Raw genomic sequence first — 16,504 nt, 5'->3', positions numbered from 1 at the left:
CCCATTTTTTAATTGAATTATTTGTTTATGTGAGTTGGAGATTAACTCATTATCAGATGTATCATTTACTAATATCGTCTCCATTCAGTACAGTGTCTTGGTTTTGTCGATTGTTTCCTTTGCTGTGTAGAGGGTTTTTTTTTTTAATTTCTATGTAGTCCTGATAGTTTAACTTTTTTGCTTTTGCTTTTCTTGCTTCAGGAGACATACCTAGAAAAATGCTGCTATGTCCAATGTCAGAGAAATTACTACCTGTGCTCTCTTCCAGGATTTTTATGGTTTCAAGTCTCATATTTAGGTCTTTATTCCATTTTGAGTTTATTTTTGTGTGTGGTATAAGAAATTCATTATTTTGCATATAGCTGTCCAGTTTTCTCAACCATTTGTTAAAGAGACCGTCTTTTTCTCTGTGTGTATTCATGCTTCCTTTGTTATGGATTAATTGATCATATAATCATGAGTTTATTTCTGGGCTCTCTATTCTGTTCCATTGATCTTGTGTCTGTTCATGTTCTAGTACCATACTGTTTTGAGTACTGCAGTATATCCTTTTTTTTTTTTTTAAGAGTTATATGAGAGAGAGCATGTGCATGTGAGCAGGGAGGGGCAAAGAGAGGGAGAGAGAATCCCAAGCAGGCTGCATCCTGTCAGCCCCATAGAACCTGACTCAGGCCTTGATCCCACATCCCTGGGATCATGACCTGAACGAAAGTCAAGAGTCAGATGCCTAACCAGCTAAGCCACCCCAGGTGTACCTGCTACAGTGTATCTTGAAATCTGGGATTGCAGTACCTCCAGTTTTGTTCTTTATCCAGATTACTTTATGTGGCACTTTTTGTTTTGATAGAATATATGTACTTTATAAGAAGTATTTATAGTAACTTTATATGAATCATTATTCTTGCATTTTCCCCTCTGTAAGTGCCAGCACATCAGACCCACCAACAGCCAATATCAAGCCAACTCCTGTTGTGTCAACTCCAAGTAAAGTGACAGCTGCAGCTATGGCTGGGAATAAGTCAACACCCAGGGCTAGTATCCGCCCAATGGTCACACCTGCAACTGTTACAAATCCTACTACAACCCCAACAGCTACAGTGATGCCCACTACACAAGTGGAATCACAGGAAGGTAAGTAAAATAATAAATCTGATCAGACTGACTACTCATTTAGATTTATTATGAGAAGATAACAGTAAGTTCAAGGATAAATAAGGTTTCCACTAAAGGTAAAGACAAACATATAGTAAAAGTGGGCAGTTAATATTTTCAAGTGTGTGCTTCCCAGGATACTTGTTAATGCAGTGAATTTCCTTCCTCCTTCCTTCCCTTTCTTTCTGCTTTGTTTTTTTGGTTGTTGTTGTTATTGTTTTTAAGCTGAAGGAGGAGGAAAATAACACACCTATAAGTACATAGCATGTTTTTCTAAGGCCAACATATTTACTTCTAATGGCTTAGGAAGATGATATGAAAGCCACTTGGAAAGCATACTAAACCACTGGTTCAACGCAGACACCACTCTTTCACTGAAACTGTCTGACCATTTCAGTATTTTCTTCACTGTGTTCCCATGGCTAGTTTCTTACTCATTACGAATAATAAAACTGTGTAATTTGTCTTTGAGCTTCTTAATTTATCTTATTTGGTTATGATTTAAATAAAATCATAGATGCAAAGAGTTTCAGAGACTTATTTAATTCAACCACCAAACTGCACACTACCATGTCAGTCACATAGGCAACACAAAAATGCAGAATACATTAATTACCTTTACTCACACTGTTTTTGCCTAGTGAGTGGTGAGAGATACATATACAAATAACTGTAAAATGTTACCTGTAACATAGTAGGGAGGGAAAAATCCAAGTTTGCTAAGAATAGGAAACTTCATATATTAAATATTATAATTATTTTTCAGCGATGCAGTCAGAAGGGCCTGTGGAACATGTTCCAGTGTTTGGAAGTGCAAGTGGTTCTGTTCGTTCTACTAGTCCTAATGTCCAGCCTTCGATCCCTCAACCCATTTTAACCGTTCAGCAACAAACGCAGGCTACAGCTTTTGTGCAACCCACCCAGCAGAGTCATCCTCAGATAGAGCCTGCAAATCAAGAGCTGTCACCCAACATAGTAGAAGTTGTACAGAGTTCGCCAGTTGAGCGGCCTTCTACTTCCACAGCAGTATTTGGCACTGGTAAGCTTAATTTCATTTATTTTGTTTTAATTTTTAATTTTTTTTTGATAAGGTTAATCCTAAAAGCAAGTTAAAGTAGACCTGTGCATTGTATTTTCTTGGATATGATACACATCTTGAGTATTCTTTGTACGTACTTGTTTTCTAAATGGGGTTAGGAAGGATGAATGGATTCCTAACACTTCATTTCATGTTTACTACTAGATCACTCATTTTTGTCATTAAGATCTTTCTTCTCTTCCAGTTATTTTGACTGGTTTTAAAGGTGATACAACCCCATAACATTATATGTAATTTAATACAGGTCCTGAGAGGAAAAAAACATGTAGGAGACCATATAAGGATTTTCAAATCTAAACAAACAGTGTAAATTTTTTTATCCAAGGAGTCTTGGATTTTATAGCAATAGAAGGCCCTATGTAAACTTTGTGAATAGCAGTTATACATCAGTACACCGTGAATCAAGTGCATTGCTGTAAAAGTTGATGGGGTTTATTAACCACATTTAAGATTGATAGTATAAGACCATTGATTGAGAGCAGGTGTGTGGAGGAGAGTAAGAGGGAGAGGGAGAGAGAATCTTAAACAGAGTTTGGAGTGCAATGCTGGGCTCATCTCACAACCATGAGATCATGACCTGAGCTGAAATCAAGAGTCAGACGCTTAGCCAACTGAGCCACATAGGCACCCCAGTTACTCTTTGCTTACACATATATTAGCAGGAATAAATTACGTTGAACTGTTCAGTTAAGTGTTTACTATATCTTTCTTCAGTTAAACGACCAAAATGTTTCAAAAACTAACTTTGTTTCATTGAGTTTGTTATCCTCTAATTCAAGATTTTAATTATGTAATTTCAAAGTTTCGGCTACCCCAAGTTCTTCTTTGCCTAAACGGACACGTGAAGAGGAAGAGGATAGCACCATAGAAGCATCAGACCAAGTCTCTGATGATACCGTGGAAATGCCTCTTCCAAAGAAGTTGAAAAGTGTTACCCCTGTAGGAACTGAGGTAAGTCTTTCAGTCACATTATTAGGTGCATGGACCTGTTGGAGCCAAAATCCATTACTTGGAAAACTCTCGTTGAACTTACTGCAAAGCTTCAACTGACAGCTCAGGTATTGTTGCTTTGCCAACACTTGTTTATAATTCTTGGCATATGTTTTGACTGAATTATTTCCCATTTCAATTAAAAAAAAGACAGTTATAAAAACTTAAGTTGTATTCCATTTCAGTGGAATGAATGGTTATTTTTTCTAATCAAAGAATAAGGAGTTTATCGTCTCATGGACATTTTAAACTGTTACCTGCCATCTTTTTCTCAGTTTAACCAAAACTGTGTTCCTTTATTTTCTTTTGTTGAAGCTAAAATTGTAATGAATTAAGTTTTACCATGAAACGTTAAAACTACTAAATTAATTTCATTAGCATGTATTTAATTAGTGTTTATAAACTTGTTTATACTGAAGAGAACTGTGGTTGGTTATATCATATAAATGTAAGAGCATTTCTGTTGTATGTATGTAATGTAAGAGCAGCTTCATAAAATTATAGATTTAAGTTTTTATTTTGGGAAAACTAGCTGAGCAGGTGACTCTTCATCTTAGTAAATTGATCTGGTTAACACACTTTGTATTATTATTCAGGAAGAAGTGATGGCAGAAGAAAGTACTGATGGAGAGGTAGAGACTCAAGTATACAACCAAGATTCTCAAGATTCCATTGGAGAAGTAAGTAAAACATTTAAAGTAATAAACATTTAAAGTAAAACATTTAAATTCATTTCATGAATGAAATCAGCTTTGACAAATTGTAACATTACTTGGACTTTTTTTTTAACTTGATGCTTTTATATTTAATGAAATAACATTAGAGTTACCATTGCAATTTCTGTTTTGTTTTACTCCTAATTAGTATACTGCCTTATAAACTTTGTTAAAGAGATGTTTTTATTATACTTAACACAGAATTTTTGCAGGCTAAGAGTTGTCATGAGTAAAGATTATACACTCTTAACTATTTGGAAAGATGAGTGCTGGTTGAGTCTTGGGTTAATCCATAGTGCCCATTTGGTGGTCCTTTATTGCTCTCCCCTCTATTGCTTCTCTTATGGGATTAAAACAGCCGATGAAAGGAAATGCATTTGTATTTTTTTTCATTTTTTGAACTGTAAATGAGGCTTCTCCAGAGGCAGTCTCACTAGTGCTTAGACTCTGAAGCTATAAACCATTATGTTCCATTCCTGACTACCACTGAGAAGTTGTGTGACTGTGGCAAGTCATTGATTGTAAGCCTTAAGGCCTTAAGCCTTCTCATCTGTTGGAATAATATAACATGATTTTTAGTATCATAAGTACTAAAAATACGTGGCAGATACTGTTTTAGGTACTATTGCTTTTCTTTCATCCCTCTGCCACAATAATTGAGAATTCGTAATATAGTAATATTAATAGTTTAACAACTGATAATCAATACAATTCCTTACTGTGCATCCCAAGTGTTCTAAGAAATTAGCAGTTATTAGCCAAGTTAATCCTCAACAGCCCTATTATATGATGCTCAGGTAAATAACATACTCAACTTCTGATAGCACTGGAGCTGGGACTTAGGCTGTCTAGTTTCTAGTTATACTCCTCAGCTTGAAATAGTATGTTCTGTCTGGATAAATTTTTAGGATCATTTATTCTAAAATTATCTATATAAAATTAAGGGATTGTTTCAAGCAGATCATAAGCAACCATAGATTGCAAGTGAATTTTGGTTTCTTAGATGTATTAATTTTTAAGTTCATTTTCCCTATTTTCCTTAATTAAAGCAGAAAACTAAACCTTAAAGATGAGTGCATAGTACTCTAAATGACCTCCATTTCACGTGTCTTTCAGAGTGTCATATCTGAAAAGCATGATAACAGTTTTGAAATAATACTTGAATTTCTAATTTCTTGCCAGACTTGGTCAAATTATACTAAAGTCTTCTGTACAAAGTTTTTTCTTGAGATTGGCAAAATTGCCTGTGACTCAGAAGTACCATTTGGCATTCCATTCCACTTTTAGCATTATCTACTGATGTGTAACAGTTCATTTTTCTGGTTTTCTGACATTGAAGCAGATGTTCTTTGTAAGCATTGCTTTTCTTGAAATAAGCCTGTCACTTTGAAGCACATTTTTAATTATACCATAAATTACTCATTTTTTCCCATTACAGCAAATATAATCTTTGTGAAGGAATTCACAAGACATTGCTTTGGGCTTGTATAAAAAATAGATTTTGCTGAGTGCTTAACCAAAAAGTAGTCATTTAATTTTTTATAGTAAATAACAAAAATAAAGCTTAAATTACAGTTGATTTCAGAGGCTAACAAGATAGAATTGTGAGGGTGAATTAAGCAAAGAATTATATTCACGTCTAATGTCTTTAACATGGTTTGAGAACAGTATAGTGAGTTATTAGGGATAGAAGCACCTTTGTAAAAAGACCATAATAAATAGGGGTACCTGGGTGCCTCATTCAGTTAAGCATCCGACTTTGACTCCCATCATGATCTTGTGGATCATGAGTTCACGCCCTGCGTCAGGCTCTGTGCTGACAGCTCAGAGCTTGGAGCCTGCTTCGGATTCTGTGCCTCCCTCTCTCTCTGCCCCTCCCCCACTCATTCTCTCCCTCTGTCTCTCTCTGTCTCTCTCTCAAAAATAAGTAAACATTGTCTTAAGAAGGCAGCTGTTTTAAAAAAAGACAATAATAATAGCTTATTTTGTTTAGTGTGTTTTCCAGGCTATTTCTGGTTTGGGGAATAAATTTTTTTTTGATAATAATAAGTTGCAAGCCTGTGAATATTCTTTTTTTCTGACTTTGGTCTGCAACTACACTGTCAATTAACCACATTGGCTGTTGAACACTTGAAATAGAGCTAGTCTGAATTGAGATAGACTGTGAGTATAAAAACCTACATTGGATAATAAAGGACTTAATTATAAATTTTAAAAGGTGGAATGTCTACTTAAAAATTCTTAGTTTGATTACATATTGAAATAATATTTTGTATATATTAAGAATATAAACTGATTTCACTTGTTTTCATTTTTTAAATGACTACTAGAAAATTGAAAATTACATGTGTGAATCACATCGTGGATCACATTGTGTTTCTGTTGGACAACACTGATCTACACTATCATGCCGGTTTTCATACACATATATCTGTATATATGCATTTTTTTGTGTTGGAGTATTACTCAATGGGTTTATAATGCTTCCTTTACAAGAAGACGGTAAAGAAACCCGATTTATTTTTTTTAGTGTGTGTTTCAAATTAATTCTTCTTTTAATAAAAATCACATTTTATTTTATTTTTATTTTTTTATTTTTTTAATGTTTATTTATTTTTGAGACAGTGAGAGACCGAGCATGAACGGGGGAGGGGCAGAGAGAGAGGGAGACACAGAATCTGAAGCAGGCTCCAGGCTCTGAGCTGTCAGCCCAGAGCCCGACGCGGGGCTCGAACTCACGGACCGTGAGATCATGACTTGAGCCGAAGTCGGACACTTAACTGACTGAGCCACCCAGGCGCCCCTAAAAATCACGTTTTAAAAACAAAATGCTACTAGTCCACAAGTGTTTTTTTGTCTTAGATATACAGTATCTCACTGATAGTTTTCAGTATATTTTACTTTAAAAAAAATTGTTTTTCTTTGTATTTTTTTTTTCCACTCTTATAAGGGAGTTACTCAGGGAGATTATACTCCGATGGAAGACAGTGAAGAAACCTCTCAGTCTCTACAAATAGACCTTGGACCCCTTCAGTCAGATCAGCAAACGACAACTTCATCCCAAGATGGTCAAGGCAAAGGAGATGATGTCATTGTAATTGACAGTGATGATGAAGAAGAGGATGATGATGAAAATGATGGAGAGCATGAGGTAAATCATCCATTATTTTTAAACTGCTGGATGAAATGCTCCGATCCTTAAAACTGCTAATTCATCAACCAGTAACATCTGCTTCCCTGTCAGTTTAAATAGGTTATTTTGCTTTTTTTATCCCAATAGTTCTGAAATTAACATTTTCTAATGGAATTGAGCATAGAACAAGTGATGAAAACTCCATCTTTTTTTTTAATTGCTAAGCCCTTTTAGGATTTGCTAAATTTGTTAAATTAATTGAACTTAGTTTTAAATATTACTGACAACTAACTGGATTTAATTGTAAGCTCTATCATTTCTGGAGATAAAAAAGGGGTTTTTTTTTCTTGTTTAGTCACATAATTTTTTTCAAAAATAATGGAAGGTTTTTTTGTGTCTTTTGTGTGTGTTTTTTTGTTTTTTTGCTAATTGAAGCATTTTAAGTGAAACTTTATTTTTTATTTTGGGAATTAATCCTTATTGATAACCATTCTTTTGAGATTCTTTCATTAATCAAACAGTGGTTTTTAAAGGCTCATAGTTTAGTATAATTCCATCATGTTTTTTCTTCAGTGCCACTTTTTAAATTGAGAATCAAGTGGACCACCTAACACTTTTTGGACACCTCGGAGCTTTGATCTTTGAACTGATCTCATGTTAACAGTTAGGATACAGAACTGATTATTATAGTACTCATTCCAGTAAACCTCACAGTTGTGCTATTTGCTGCCACTGACATAATTCCATATAACTCTCAGGACAATTCCTGTATCCTGATCAATGGTGTGTCACTGAAATTTTTTTTTTTTTTTAAATGTGTATTTGTTTTTGAGAGAGACAGAGACAGAATACAAGGGGGTTAGGGGGAGAGAGAGAGGGAGACACAGAATCGGAAGCAGGCACCAGGCTCTGAGCTGTCAGCATAGAGCCCGACACGGGGCTCAAATTCATGAGCTGTGAGATCGTGACCTGAGCCGAAGTCGGTCGCTCAACCGACTGAGCCACCCAGGCGCCCCTATTGAAATTTTTAAACACACCGTTAGGATGTGCAGAATATGTGTGCTACATCAAAGATCTTTGTTTTTCCTTGGGAATTTTTCTGCTAGGATTATGAAGAAGATGAGGAAGATGAGGATGATGATGAGGATGACACAGGGATGGGAGATGAGGGTGAAGATAGTAACGAAGGCACTGGTAGCGCAGATGGCAATGATGGATATGAAGCTGATGATGCTGAGGTAAGTGGCTAGAATTAAGAACTTGCTAGAAAAACTGTTTTCCAAGGGTATACACAGGCCTGTGTTGTCAGAACACTAACACTTCTTAGACCTTTGGATTTGTTTGTTTGTTGTTAGTGTGGTTTAGGTTGGTTATGATGTTTTTAAGGTAACTAATATATTTGCACTTATTCCTCATATTTTGTTTTTAGGGTGGTGATGGAACTGATCCAGGTACAGAAACAGAAGAAAGTATGGGTGGAGGTGAAAGTAATCAGAGAGCTGCTGATTCTCAGAACAGTGGTGAGACTTTTTTTAAGGACACCTTTTTTAATTGAATATTTCTAGTAATATCTTCTAAACTAGGATAGCATTTGATTATCATGTAAGGAATGAAACTTGGTTAGTAAATTAGCAAGCAAGAGATTAGCCTATTCTAGGTTTGTTACTCTCTCATGTAAAGTCTACTATATTTATCACTAAAGTCATTATACTGTCTTTGCTGCCACATCAGACTTTTGTAAGATTCAAACATTCCGAAGTCTGTAAAGTATTGTAAATATAACGTGTTGCTGCTGTTTTTATTAAGTGGAAAAAGTTCAGTCAGGGGCCTCTAACAGTGGTAATAGCAGTTCACAGCCAGAAGAGGTCATCTAAATCAAGCTGTACATTTAGGATTTGTGGGTGTTGGAGCTTTGCAATGTTTACTGGTTTTCCATTGAATAAAAGATACTGTGGTCATCGTAACATGCTTTTTGTTAGATGTTTGAGAGGATGAGTCCAGACCTCACTGAAATGTTGTAGGTATTAAAGGATTCTGGAAATCATAGAAAAATTTATTTTAGAACATTTTTAAATGTGTTTTAAAGAATTGATGATCATCTGGTCTAATATCCTGGTTTTATAAATAATACTGAGCCAAAATCATGAAGGGTAATGTAATAAAGCCTTATATATGTGGACTATTGGGAAAACTGTGTCTGAATTTCTGTATAAACCTGCACATTTAAAAATGCAAGGTATGGGGCTTGTGGGTGGCTTGGTGGGTTAAATGTCCAACTCTTGACTTTGGCCCAGGTCATGATCTTGCAGTTTGTGAGTTCAAGCCCCACGTCGGCTCTGTGCCGATAGTGCGGAGCCTGCTTGGGATTCGCTCTTTCCCTCTCTTTCTGCCCTTCCCTACCTCTCTCTCCCTTACTTTCTCTCTCTCTTTCAAAATGAATAAATGAACTTAAAAAATAAATGCATGGTATGTGCTCATGTGAATTAAGATAAAGCAAGGGCATAGGCAACCTGTCAGCTTTTAAATTTTTTAGGAAAAAAATAAACTAATGAATATTAAACCATATACTAAAACATAATATTACTTTTTAAGGGACATAAGGAGAGATTAATGATAATTTGGGGTCATAATTTACATTTTATAAAACATTTTGTAGATTTAAGAAACATCTTATGTGTCACATAGTTGGATACAGGAAGAAATATGTTTTGCCCTTTTAAGTATTATCACTGAAAGTTAAGTCTTTTCAGGGCCAATGTTGGTAGCCATTTTTTTTCCAGATACAAAGTATATAATAGATGTTCATTGAATACTTACTGGAGACTTTCTTTTTTACAATCAAACAAAAATAGGCCTAGTGATCTGGATAAAATTAAGTTAGTGGATGTATTTGGTATGTTGCCAAAAAGTTACAAAAAGAATGCTTTTCCTGAGCAACTGTACTTAATATTAAATTGAACAATGCCAGGGTTAAGGATGCCAAACCCCCTGTATAGTCAAATATTCAAGTATAACTTCTGACCCCCCCAATATTTGACTACTAATGGCTAACTGTTGACCTAGAAGCCTTAGTGATATCATAAAACAATTAACATGTTTTCATATATTGTATCATATACTGTGTTCTTTTAATAAAGTAAGCTAGAGAAAAGAAAACATTATTAAGACAATCGTGAGGAGAACATATAATTATTGTACTGCACTGTAAAAAATCTGCATATATGGACCTGTGCAGTTCAAACCCGTGTTGTTCAAGAGTCAACTATATTCTTACAATGAGCTTATCAGTTTAGGTACCAATTAAGAATCTGAGAGGGGCACCTGGCTGGCTCAGGACATGCAGTCGGTAGAACATGCAGCTCTTGATCTCGGGGTTGTGAGTTTGAGCCCCACATTGGGCATAGAGATGACTTAAAAAAGAAGAGGAAAAAAAAAAGATCACATAGCTATTAAATGTTATAGCTAGAATCTGATTCCAGACCTCAGACTTTTAAAACTGCTAAATTCTGTGATAGCCTATTTACTTTCCCAGTGGGAAACAGCTTCTGTTGTTTTTACCACGTATGTAGAAGACCTAGACATCTGAAGATCAAGACATTGAAATTACAAGTTTAAGAAACTGAAAATACAGAAGTATTTTTTAGCTGGTTCCATTAACCAACCAGAGAAATAGACTCAGGTTAAGGGACTTGCCTAAGGCTGCACAGCTGATAATTGCACTCCCATTGTCCACACCTCACTACTTTCCTTCTGAAAGTATTAGTGAGGTGACCATTCCTAGTGGCAAAATTTATACTTCTAGGGGATTGTCCAAGTTATTCTGTGATAAATTTAATAGTTCAAAATAAGCTTCTCTTTTCCTCTAGGTGAAGGCAATGCAGGTACTGCGGAGCCATCTTTTTCCCAGGACATTTCTAGAGAACAACAGCCATCATCAGCTTCTGAAAGACAGACTCCTCGAGCACCTCAGTCTCCGAGACGCCCTCCACACCCTCTGCCCCCACGCCTAACCATTCATGCTCCACCTCAAGAATTGGGACCACCAGTTCAGGTATTAAAAGTACTGGCCAATCTGAAAAATAAACTAAAAAATCTTGGCTTTATCTCTCCTCCTTTCTGTTAGATACAATTTTTTCCAGAAGTTAAATGAACTTTTTAACGTTTTAGCATATTTTTATAAAGTTTTTTGAACTGAAACTAATCTCTTACTTCTTTTCCTTAAAATATGGCAGTAATTTACTTCATAAGTGAAGCAAGTTTTAGAAAGGCAAGGCTTACTAAAAGTTGTGTATAAATTGAAATGGTTACAGTCATAACAAATAAAGGTCTGGTTAAAAAAAAGGAAAAGGGTTTCTGGGATTTTAATTAAAGTAAATTTTATTTTAGCAGCAGACCACCATGTATTTTGAAGGTTTCTTTTTCTATGGTGCGCATGTTTTTTCTTCAAAAGGAAATTGCTATTCTGCGTAACAGAACATTTTGTTCTCTCCTTTTGTTTCATTCATACATATTAATTTCCATTTTCCTAATTAATGAAAGTGTTCATGACCCTTAGCATGTAGCACTCTTTGTAATAGGGTTGAACATCTCTTAATCAGAAACTCTTACAGAAACAGCAGGAAAACTACAAAGGCTCTTACTAATCTAGCTTGACTCTTACCCTACATTATGGTGTACTGAAAACTGTCAGGTGTAGATTCTTCTAAAATACCACAGATGAAGATAACCTCATTAGGTAAAAATATAGCCTTAATGGATTGTGTATGGATCCTGTAATATATACCAAATCTACCAATTCAGAATTGCCTAAATTGGGCAACAGTTTATGTGAAGACCATATTGCTGTTTGAGCTACAAAGAATAATTAAGCTTTAAGATCCAAAGGCACATTCCCTAATGTCTTAAATTAAGGAAATAGAAAGTAAGTTAGCTACATACAAATAAAGTAGGATCAGAGATTGGTTTTAAATATTGGTTAATATTTTGTCTTTTGGTTAATAAAGTATTTGTTGGTCAATATTACACTCTGTACATTTAAAAATTTATCGCTATTTAAAACTGATTTCTTTAGTGCAAATATAAGCAATTTTTCCTGAAAAGATACCCTGATGGTTACATTATATGCTAACATTTCAGTGCTGTTATGATCAGTGTAGTAAGCTGTATCTATTGGTATTTGGTTCTTGTTTCATTGCCTGATTCCTTAAAACAAATGTAATTCCCTTCTTGACACAGAGAATTCAGATGACTCGGAGGCAGTCTGTAGGACGTGGGCTTCAGTTGACTCCGGGAATAGGTGGCATGGTAACTATCTACCCATTATGTGAAAGTGACTCATTTGTTCAGCACATACTTACATAGTCCATACATGTGTTTCTGTCATGCCTGTTGATTCCCATTTTCTGCCTTCATTTCAGCAGCAGCACTTTTTTGATGATGAGGACAGAACAGTTCCCAGTACTCCAACTCTTGTGGTACCACATCGCACTGATGGATTTGCTGAAGCAATTCAGTAAGTTAATGAACAAGAAACATATTTTGTAACTAATCATATTCTTTCTTTTTCCCTGTCAGTTTGTTTATATTTGAGTGATTCATTACTTATTGAGTCTTCTAATTGTGTCCTGAGCACTGGGGTAGGAGGGCTGAGGATGTAGTGTTGGGGAAAATGATATAAAGGCGAATGAAATATAGTTGCATCCATTAGGAATTTGAAATTTAAAGACATTATAACAGTGGTTAAGAACACAGCCTCTGGAGTCAGAATGCCTGGGTTTGAAACTTAGCTGTACTGCTTGCCAGCTGTGTCAGGTTATTTAGGTTCTCTATTCTATTCTCTATTCTCATTTTACTAATGGGCATAATACGGTAGTTAGTACCATAGAAGTTGTGGGAATTAAATGAACTGATTTATACTAACATGGTTAGAGTATTACCTGGTATGTAGTAAATGCCTTGCAGATGTTGATGAAGGTGTTGGTAATGGCAGTGATCGTGAAGGATGGCATTATTTCAAAAGCCAAGCATATGAGGAAACTAATTGTCACCTACTCAGTCTAGGAGAATAAAAGGATAAACAATAGGCTTTTTAATACAAAGAAGTTAGGGGAAAAGAATATGAGACTTAATGGGGACAACACTGAATTGAGTCTTGGAAAAGAATTACCTACCACTTTTGAGCATTTCCATGAATCTGTTTATTTAATCTTTATAGCTATGAGCCTACACACCATTATTGTCGCTGTTTTACATATAAGGAAGCACAGAGATATTAACAGACAGCAAGAAAATGGCAGTTTATTATTTCGAACCAGTCATTCTGGCTCTAGAACCTGTGTTAACTTGGGCCAAACCACTTCTCTTAAAGGATAAAAAAGCTTTCCATGTGAAAGTACTCGTTTAATTGTAGCTAAAGTATTAGGTGCATAATAGGATGTACTTGAATACCAGAATGAAAAAGTTCCAGAGACTTGGGAAAATATATGCCCATATAATATATGCCTATCAAAACCTATCTTAAACTTGCTCAATTAACCATAACTCATCTTGGTTAACACACTTTTCCAAGCCAACTGATCAGTGTCTGCCCTTCCCTTCTGGAAGTCAGCCTATCAGAAAGAGACTCCAGGAAGCTGGTTCTGAGTGACAGCCAGTCAGCAGATTCTTGCATAGGTCAGAATGCAAGGTTCTAATAATTTTATGAAGATAAGTTTAACAACCCATCTGAAAGAGAACATCCTTAACTAAAGCAATAGTGTTGACATGGAAAAGAAAATAGATTTAAGAGTAACACAGAGGAATAATCCATAAACATTAGTGGCTGGCTAGTGAAAGAAGGTGGAAGGGTAGGGTGAGACGTGGGCAAAGAGATAATGCTGTTGTGTACCCTGGATTATGGGCAGGCAGATGGATGATAATGTTATTAGGACAAGGGGAAGACAAGTTTCTAGCCATCTAACAGGGTCTAGACTTTTTCTAGACCTTGGGAGCCGTGTGATGAGCTCTTTCAGAGAGGAAGTGGGCTAGAGGTGACTTATCTATGACTCAACAGTGAAAACCAAGACAAGACTTTGTCTCATGACTTCATTCTAACTCTTTTTTTTTTTTGGTACTTCTCATTTTAGATTTGTGTTGTTTTCAGTGTATCTACGTGGAGATAGAGATCCAGTAGATTCAGGAAATGTGAGGCATAGTTCAAGAGAGCTGAAAGTTACCGATAAATTAAATATATATAAATCACATGTAATCTTATTACTAAATTCATTGACAACTGATATCTTGAAAATATTTTTATAAGGATTTCTGTAATCAACTTTATTTCTAATCTGTTTTCTTCCTACTTTGTGCTTATTCTTCCTTCTATATTGTTTCCCATCATTGTGATTTAAACAAAGTAACTTTAAATTTTATCTTAAATTCATTTTTGTCTATTTAGCTCCCCACAGGTTGCTGGTGTTCCTAGATTCCGGTTTGGGCCACCTGAAGATATGCCACAGACAAGTTCAAGTCACTCTGATCTTGGCCAGCTTGCTTCTCAAGGAGGTAAATAGATAAATAAATGCTTAGATCTCCTGGATTTGCACGTATTCAAGTAATAAGCTATTCTGATGTGATTTTTTTTAAGTGAGCAAATATAAACTTTTTTTAAAAATTGATATCTAAGTAATTCCTCTGCAGATTTTTGGGAAAAGCTGTATTTACTACTTGTTAAACATTGCCTTACATATAAATCTTACCTTTCCAACAAAGTTCTCAGATCTTTGAGCATAAGGACTAGATTTTACATTTTTATTTCTTCTGGCTCCTATATGTCATACATGTACTAACTATTTAGGAATATTTGTTGAACATAGGTACAATGAGCCATTTTAAAGTTGTTGGAAGGAATGCAGCCTGTTTTATGTTTAGTTTGGTACTTTACATTTCTAGTTAAAGGTATAAAATTAATTAGATATTGTCTACTGACATTGAAAGTAAGAAAGATAAAATGTGTAAAATATGTGGCATAAAATGACCCCTAAGTTAAGTAATACTAGTTGGCTGTTAAACATGAATTATGCTTTTTGTGGAATTAATTACCTTTTAATCCTCAGTCGGCATCCATATAACCAACTATATTTGTGGTAAGCTGTATGGCATTTTGTAAGTGAATAAGGAAAGCATACTACTTTTATAAGCCCAAAATAAAGGATTAATCTACAACCCTCATATAAGCCATATACTGTATCTTTTATATAAATTCAAATCTTATGATTTTTTATTTTGTAGGACAATTCCTAGGCTTGGAAGTCAAGTCTAGGCTTAAATTGGAATGCTACCACCTACTAGTTTTGCAACTTGGGGAAAGTTGATTAGCCTCCTTGAAATTCAGTTTCTTTAACAAAAAGGGGAAGAGTCATATCTTGTAGTTTTGGTGAGTAGATTCTAACATAGGACCTGATTTAGTTGGGTATTCCATAAAGTTAGCTTATATGAAATCACAGGACTAGCATCTTAGGTACTTTTTTAAAGGCTTCTGAGTGTCTGTGAACTTAAAGGATGTGTTTCAGTTACATTTACATTTTGAGAGACTGATTTTTGCCTGATGTGCGAAATAAGTGGGCTACAGCAAACTTGTGTGTCTCCACTGATTCATTTTTTTTCTTTCAGATACCTAGCATATTGACATTTTTATGTTCTTTCAATCATTCATTAATATTTAGAATTGTCTTTAGGTTTAGGAATGTATGAAACACCCCTCTTCCTAGCTCATGAAGAAGAGTCAGGTGGCCGAAGTGTTCCCACCACACCTCTACAAGTGGCAGCCCCTGGTAAGTATCACAGGCAGACTGGTAGATTATGTGCATTCTTGGTAAAATGGGAACCTGTGAAACATCTTCTGGCTAAAGATTTGGTAAGCCACCAAGTTAAAGTTGTCGTTTCTTTTCATTTTAAAGTGACCGTATTTACTGAGAGTACCACCTCTGATGCTTCAGAGCACGCCTCTCAGTCGGTTCCAATGGTGACAACGTCCACTGGCACTTTATCCACAACAAATGAAACAGCAACAGGTGATGATGGAGATGAAGTATTTGTGGAGGCAGAATCTGAAGGGTAAAGGTTTACTTTATAATTTTTGCTTGCTTTAGACTTTTACACTTGTTTTCCTTTAGACAGGAGACAGTGGGTTTGGCTGTATTTTCAGTAGCATCCCATTACAAAAATAAACCAAGCTATACATTTTGGAAGACTGATTTTTTCATATAGTAATATATTTTAGGACTTGGATGTTACTGCAGCAGACAAGTAATTTTTAAAATGTTTATCTCCCTGAAAATTACGTGTATTCTAGAACAGTCTTTTCTTTAAAGTCACTGGTACCCTTGCATTAATGTAGCTGCTTGAACTTTTCTCTAAGTAAGAAGTCTTTCAGTG

At 35.4% G+C, this 16,504-nt stretch overlaps 1 protein-coding gene across 2 annotated transcripts in view; it reads left to right on the top strand.

The window, feature by feature from the left end:
* TPR (translocated promoter region, nuclear basket protein) overlaps positions 1 to 16,504 on the top strand; it is a 65,348-nt gene that overhangs the window by 43,719 nt on the left and 5,125 nt on the right. The window contains exons 37-49 of one of the 2 annotated variants that reach the window (XM_015063270.3): positions 923 to 1,131; positions 1,919 to 2,191; positions 3,054 to 3,202; positions 3,838 to 3,921; positions 6,908 to 7,108; positions 8,197 to 8,328; positions 8,520 to 8,610; positions 10,957 to 11,141; positions 12,326 to 12,394; positions 12,511 to 12,602; positions 14,526 to 14,632; positions 15,805 to 15,900; positions 16,027 to 16,183. In XM_015063270.3, coding sequence (XP_014918756.2) covers positions 923 to 1,131; positions 1,919 to 2,191; positions 3,054 to 3,202; positions 3,838 to 3,921; positions 6,908 to 7,108; positions 8,197 to 8,328; positions 8,520 to 8,610; positions 10,957 to 11,141; positions 12,326 to 12,394; positions 12,511 to 12,602; positions 14,526 to 14,632; positions 15,805 to 15,900; positions 16,027 to 16,183 — 1,845 coding nt within the window. Of the gene's footprint in view, positions 1 to 922; positions 1,132 to 1,918; positions 2,192 to 3,053; positions 3,203 to 3,837; positions 3,922 to 6,907; positions 7,109 to 8,196; positions 8,329 to 8,519; positions 8,611 to 10,956; positions 11,142 to 12,325; positions 12,395 to 12,507; positions 12,603 to 14,525; positions 14,633 to 15,804; positions 15,901 to 16,026; positions 16,184 to 16,504 lie in introns of both variants that reach the window. The other variant, XM_015063269.3, reaches the window with a different exon arrangement.

This window comes from Acinonyx jubatus, chromosome E4, assembly GCF_027475565.1.
Source record: "Acinonyx jubatus isolate Ajub_Pintada_27869175 chromosome E4, VMU_Ajub_asm_v1.0, whole genome shotgun sequence".
In the NCBI taxonomy this organism is placed as follows: Eukaryota; Metazoa; Chordata; class Mammalia; order Carnivora; family Felidae; genus Acinonyx; species Acinonyx jubatus.
Note: the sequence above shows the minus strand (reverse complement) of the source record. Positions and strands in the feature narration are given on the sequence as shown.